This window comes from Sus scrofa, chromosome 6 (assembly GCF_000003025.6).
Source record: "Sus scrofa isolate TJ Tabasco breed Duroc chromosome 6, Sscrofa11.1, whole genome shotgun sequence".
Classification (NCBI taxonomy): domain Eukaryota; kingdom Metazoa; phylum Chordata; class Mammalia; order Artiodactyla; family Suidae; genus Sus; species Sus scrofa.
The window spans coordinates 179,015-185,718 of record NC_010448.4 but is presented as its reverse complement, the minus strand read 5'-3'; the positions used below and the strand labels follow the sequence as shown (position 1 = coordinate 185,718).

The window sequence follows — 6,704 nt, the reverse complement described above, 5'->3', positions numbered from 1 at the left end:
GCCCACCAATCACCCTGCCACAGGCCAGTCTCCCTCAGCCTCTGCCCAGGCCTTGGTCCATCGGCCCTCTTCCAGGACGTCCTGGGCAGCACCCTCGCCATGCTGGTAAAGGGCACCTCTGCGCTTTGAACACCCGAGGCAGGGACAGAGCCCTACAGACGAGGTGCTGTCAGGTATCCCTCCCGCCATCCACCCCAGCTCTGGGGAGCGAGTCTGTCCTGGAGCCACATGCCCCCCCACCTCCAGTGTGGCTGTGATGAGCTTCAGCCAGTGAGACAGTCTGTAGGGGTCTTCTGGAAAGGGGTTTATTCTCTGAAAATGACAGGCAAGCAAGGAGACCTCGGCACCCTACCCCTTCCAGCCTTAAATACATTTAGGTGGAAATGTGATGTTTGGAGCTGTGGCAGCCATACTGCAACCAGGAGTCAGACTTTAAAGTGACAAGCCAGGAGTTCCCGTCATGGCGCAGTCAGTGGTTAACGAATCTGACTAGGAACCATGAGGTTGCAGGTTCGATCCCTGGCCTCGCTCAATGGGCTAAGGACCCGGCATTGCTGAGAGCTGTGGTGAAGGTTGCAGACGTGGCTCAGATCCTGCATTGCTGTGGCTCTGGCGGAGGCCAGTGGCTACAGCTCCAATTAGACCCCTAGCCCGGGAACCTCCATATGCCGCAGAGAACAGCCCTAGAAAAGGCAAAAAGACAAAGAAAAAATAAAATAACATGACAAGCCAGTGTCCCAGAGATAGTGAAGCAGAGGCTGGGCCCAGGCCGTGATGAAACTGCCCACTCCCAGGCCTGCTGCCAGCACCACTGCCCGTGCTCAGCCATGGGGGAGAGAGGCCATTACAGCTACAGCCAGGGCCCTTGTGTCAACACCTGCTCTGGAGGCTGGGCTTACCACCTGGGCCTTGCAGTGCCTGTTTGCCCACTGGTTGTGCCCCTTCCTGAACCATACACCACCCTGGGTTTTCAGCAGGATACACAGGCGCCTCCTCACCCTCCCCCACTTCAAAGGAGATGACCCCGTGACCCAGCTCTGGGCCAGGCCTTCCTAAGATCCCTCTGTGAAGGGAGCTGGCAGGCTGGTAGTGCCCCCACATGGCCTCCCTCAATGGACCTCCTTAAGGAAGGCCTCTGTGTGGCTGGGACTGGATGTGGGCGCCCCCGGGCTTTGCGGGAAGGCTTCTCAAACCCCGGCCACTTGCAAGCTTCTCACATGTTGACCCTTTGTTGCAGGCCTGCTGTGTGCCTGGCCCTGTTCTGGTGCTGGGACGGGACCGAGGCAGTTCTGTCCTCACACAGGGTTAGCACGTGGTTTCATGGTGGCACGTGCTCTGAGGAGTGGTTGTGTCCACTGCGCATGTCCTGTGGCCATTCCTCACTGTCTTGCAAGGGCACGGGTGGCCGAGCTGACAGGACTGGCCTTGGTATTGTCTGACTCCACACAGACGTGACTGCAGCTCAGCCATACCTGCTGTCCCCCTCACGTGGGGAGAGCCAGACGGGGAGTCTGCGATCTCACCAGGAAGCGGGCTGTGTGCTGCCGAAGGCCGCCCGATTCTCACGCCCTTTGAGGTCTCAGGCTGGGGTTGGGGGCTGGGGTTGGGCACATCCATCTCAAAGGCCCCATTGATCCAGCTAGAAATGCATCCCCGAAATGTGAGGACGCGGAAGCAGGAGGCAGGACCCTGCTTGCCTAGCAGCCTCCCCGCCAGGGCCCGAGGAGCGCTAGGCTGTGGTTCAGAGGGTGGTGCCACCCAGCCCTGCTGGGCTCTGACTCGTGGCCGTGCCCTGGATCCTTTGCCTACTTGGGGGGGACAAGGCGTGGTGCCCTGGGCCTGGCCGCTGCAGCGCTCAGGCAAGGCTCTTTTCATCCTCTCCATGCCTGGCCACAGCCAAGGCAGACAGGGCCAGCAGTTTGGAAGATGGTTTGTCCGAAGCTGAAGCTGTGCCTCTGGCCCCACAGACCCACCCCTGAGAGCCACCCTGTAGCAGTGTTTGTAACGGAGACAGGAGGCACCCAGATGCCCACCGTGGCTCTGCATTAACAACCTCTGTGCAGCCTTGGAAGGTGCAGACCCCACCCTACCAGGTTTCAAACGGCAGTGGTCGCCGCAGGCCAGGGAGTGGCTCCCTGGCAAGAGGACCTCTGGAGGCCCCTGCGCAGGTGATGGCGTTTGGTCCGGGGCTGCCTTGCCCGCTGTGCAGGGTCAGGCACCAAACTGCATGTTTGTAGCCTGTGCACTTCTATGTTTGATGCACTTCAGTAAAAAAAAAAAAAAGCACAGACATGGAGTTCCTGTTGTGGCTCAGCGGAAACAAATCCGACTCGGAACCGTGATGTTGCGGGTTCGATCCCTGGCCTCACTCAGTGGGTTAAGCATCCGGAGTGGCTGTGGCTGTGGTGTAGGCCAGTGGCTGCAGCTCCAGTTAGACCCCTGGCCTGGGAACCTCCATGTGCCGCAGGTGCGGCTCTAAAGAGACGGAAAAAAAAAAAAAAAGCGCAGGCAGCAAAAGGGTGAGCTGTGGATGGAGAGGGTTCATCAAGATCAAGGTTGATGAGCAGGTCTGAGCGTGGTCTCACGCGGCCCGGAGGGAAGACAGGCCTTCGCGGGAACCGCCCAGCCCACCTGTGTGGAGAGAGCTCGTCCCCTCCCACCTCCACCCCCCAGGAGCCCCCTCCTTGCTCTCTTGGCTGAGAAAGCACTGGGGGCGCCGAGTCCGGCTGTGGCGTGTCTGGAGCCGGAGGCCTGCCCTTGAAGTGGTTCCTGGCTGTGGGCTGTGGTGACCTTTTGCAGAGGAAACGGGCTGTGAGGGAAGCTCTGGCAGCCACCCCGCCTCCGGGATGAGCTGGAGCGAGGTCCCCAGCATGTGACCAGGGTGGCCCCCAGCAGTGCGCCGGGTGGGGGCGGCGGTCAGGGCTGGGGCCGTCCTGAGACAGCAGGCAGGCAGGGGTGTCTCTGTGTCGGGGCCGGGAGAGGGTTGGAAGACTCAGGGGCAGGTCCAGGGAAGTCCCGCGCTCCACGCCTGGCGTGGAGGCCGGCGCGGGGTGGCGTTGGCTGAGCACAGGCGAGGTTGGCCAGAGTGCGGCGGCTCTGCGCTCCAAGGAGCCAGGACCAACTGGGTGCCCCTTGCGCCTCCCGGCACCAGGCGGAGTGCCGGGGCTCCCACGGTGCGTCCCGGGCCCACGCCCGTCACGTGGCCGCCCTCGGGAGGAGGGGCTCAGGCAGGACTTTAAAGATGCCCAGAAAGCCTCCGTTCTCCTGGGACCTCAGTCCCCCACCCCGGCCTGCGGCGAGGCAGGAAGCTCGAAATGTCCGGACCTGAGCGACCGCCTCTCCAGGGAAGACTTGGTGGGGAGGTGGGCTGACCACAGAGGGTCCTGGCCGGGAACCGCCTGGGCCTCTCTGGCCGGGCCATGCCCGGGCCCACGTTCGGCCAGCCAGGGCGAGTGTGGGGGCGCCTCTGGGAGCCATGAGCTGAGCAGGACCCCCGAGAGCGACGCGCCCTCCCTGCTCCCTGGCGGGACGATGCCTGTGCTTGGCCCGGAGAGGAGGCTGCTGGCTTCCCTCAGCTCCGCGCCCCCAGCCGCCCCCCGCCTCGGGCTGGCCGCCAACCAGACCAACCAGACGGGCCCCCAGTGCCTGGAGGTGTCCATTCCCGACGGGCTCTTCCTCAGCCTGGGGCTGGTGAGCCTCGTGGAGAACGTGCTGGTGGTGGCCGCCATCGCCAAGAACCGCAACCTGCACTCGCCCATGTACTACTTCGTCTGCTGCCTGGCCGTGTCGGACCTGCTGGTGAGCGTGAGCAACGTGCTGGAGACGGCCGTGCTGCTGCTGCTGGAGGCGGGCGCCCTGGCCGCCCAGGCCGCCGTGGTGCAGCAGCTGGACAATGTCATGGACGTGCTCATCTGCGGCTCCATGGTGTCCAGCCTCTGCTTCCTGGGCGCCATCGCCGTGGACCGCTACGTGTCCATCTTCTACGCGCTGCGCTACCACAGCATCGTGACGCTGCCCCGCGTGGGGCGGGCCATCGCGGCCATCTGGGCGGGCAGCGTGCTCTCCAGCACCCTCTTCATCGCCTACTACCACCACACGGCCGTCCTGCTGGGCCTCGTCAGCTTCTTCGTGGCCATGCTGGCGCTCATGGCGGTACTGTACGTCCACATGCTGGCCCGGGCCTGCCAGCACGGCCGGCACATCGCCCGGCTCCACAAGACGCAGCACCCCACCCGCCAGGGCTGCGGCCTCAAGGGCACGGCCACCCTCACCATCCTGCTGGGCGTCTTCCTCCTCTGCTGGGCACCCTTCTTCCTGCACCTCTCCCTCGTCGTCCTCTGCCCCCAGCACCCCACCTGCGGCTGCGTCTTCAAGAACGTCAACCTCTTTCTGGCCCTCGTCATCTGCAACTCCATCGTGGACCCCCTCATCTACGCCTTCCGCAGCCAGGAGCTCCGCAAGACCCTCCAGGAGGTGCTGCAGTGCTCCTGGTGAGGGGGGACGGGCGCTGGAGCCAGGCTGCGGGGCTGAGGGCAGTGGTGCCGTCCTGCGGCCCGGTTCCTACGTGGCTGGGCAGCCCCTTGGCAGAGAGGACGGGCCGGACATCTCTGAAGGTATGGACGCTGGACCCTCTGGGGCCCGACAGAGGAAGAGCCGGCACTTCCAGGAGGCATGGGGAGTGGGGGAGGCTGGAGAGACGGCGGGGAGCGCCACCTCCATCCAGAGACCACCACGCCCGCCTTTGGGGCGCGCTCTGGGGACTTTGCCCCCCACTGGGGTGGGACGTGTGCGGGCAGAAGCTGTCCGGGTGTTGCTCACTGCAGGACCTCAGGGGAAGGCCTTCGTGACTGCTAGGGAAGCAGGCGCAGCGCCCCGGCGGGAGGGCGGGGCCCCTCTCTTCTACGGCTCAGTGGTGACCAGAGGGCTCGGCCCATCTGCACCACACACAGCGGCAGACAGCGCCGGCCAGGGTCCGCTCCGGCTGAAGCAGCGGCCTCGGCCTGAACCAGTGACCAGCGCCCAGGCTCGGGGGCCAGGAAGCAGTCTGGTAACAAATGGCTGTGCTCGGCGGAGCCCATCATTCGTCCTGCCTCTCCCCAGAAGCTGCTTGAAGCTTGAGGGTGGGGGAGAGGAGGTGGGGGGTGAAGAGGGGGAAAAAGTACACCAGGAGCCTGCCAGGAACCCAGCTGGCCTGCCCAGGCGAGGCAGCCACGGCCCCAAGTGCCTGAAGAGCCCCCTGGGGGGGCGTGGAGGCCCCCGTCGCCCCTTCTGGATCCTGTGTCAGCTCTCTCTATGGTGCAAACCACAGCCCAGAGCAAATGGGGTGAGGGCAGCGGCTCCATCACCTCCATGGTGACAAGACTCCAGCACCACCGAGGCTGCCCTCTGCTGAGGCAGAAGCAGGGCCTCTGTGCCCCATGTGTGCCCGGCCAGAACACGCGCCCCTTGGCTCAGTCCAGCACCCCTCCTCCACATCTGCTCTGAGGCATCCACAGGGCCCTGCGCTGCTCCAGGCACGGCCCTTCTGGAGGGAGTGTCAGTGCTCGGCTGGCCCTGGTGGGGTGAAGCCGTCCAGGGGCTGCGGGGGTGTCCAGGCCCCGGGGGTGGACCATGCTGTCCGGTGCTGGGAGCCCTTGACCTCCGTCTGCTGCAGCCCCGACCTGAGTTCCCAGCCGGACACAGCATGCACTTGGCCCCCCTCCTGGGACAGGCTCAGTGGGGTTGGTATCTGCCAGCAGTGGCAGCACCAGCCCTGACTGAGGGCTGGAGCTGGTTCCCGGCAAGACGGGCCTTTGCTGGGAGGCCGGACGATGAGTCAGCCTTGAGCCGGGCACCAGAGGCCTCTGGGGATGGAGGGGGAGCGGGCCTGGCCTGATGCCATCCCGCAGAGAGGCAGGGTGGGTGATGGGTCCTGGCCAGCAGGATGCGAAGCTTCTTCCTTTGCTCAGCAGGGAGGTGCAGCCAGGTCCACAGAAGAGCCAAATGCTCCCTCGGACCCCCGAACGGGGACAGGGAGGGGCCCCAGGTTGGAAGCCAACCACAGAAAGCCACATCATGGACTCGCTGGGGAGGAGGGGCGTCTCCTGAGAACAAAAGACCCATTTCTAGATTTGCCAAACTGGGGAGCTTGAAGAGGGGGAAAGGGGGGCACGCAGCTACAGCACACGAGACAGCACAGATGGGAACCGGCCACAGCTTTACAAAGTCTGCACGCTGTGGCTGCAGCCCCTCCTGAGGCTGCTGCTGCTGAAGGAGAGCAAGGACTTCGTTAGAGGTGCTTGCTGTACAGTCTGCCCCCAGCCGGGTATTCAGCCAGTGCTGCCGTGCGTGTCCTCTTCCTCCCTCCTTCCTCACCAGCTGACTCTTGTTTTTCCCCCAAGAATCCCAGCCTTATGCACACATCATCTCACTACACAGCCCCCCACCCCCACCAAATTTAATTGGCTTCCCTTGGACCAAGACTGCAGAGACACGGTGACCTCAAGGGGTGAGTCAGGCAGAATCCCGCCTCCCGCCTCGTCACTTCTGTGTCTGGCTTGTGTCCTTATGACAATTCCTAAAACCCATGTTTACTGAGCAGCAGCTACATGCCAGGTGCTGCGCCCGGCAGGGGTTCAAAGCCTCCCCCCAGGCAAGGTCCATTTCACAGCAGCCTCCTGGGGAAGAAGGGGCAGGCAGCGTCCCCACTGCACAGAAAGCCAGGG

General features: G+C 64.0%; 1 protein-coding gene across 1 annotated transcript; it reads left to right on the top strand.

The window, feature by feature from the left end:
* On the top strand, positions 3,532-4,494 carry MC1R (melanocortin 1 receptor). Its single transcript, NM_001008690.1, is given in 1 exon segment — positions 3,532-4,494. A coding segment is annotated over 1 exon segment (963 nt).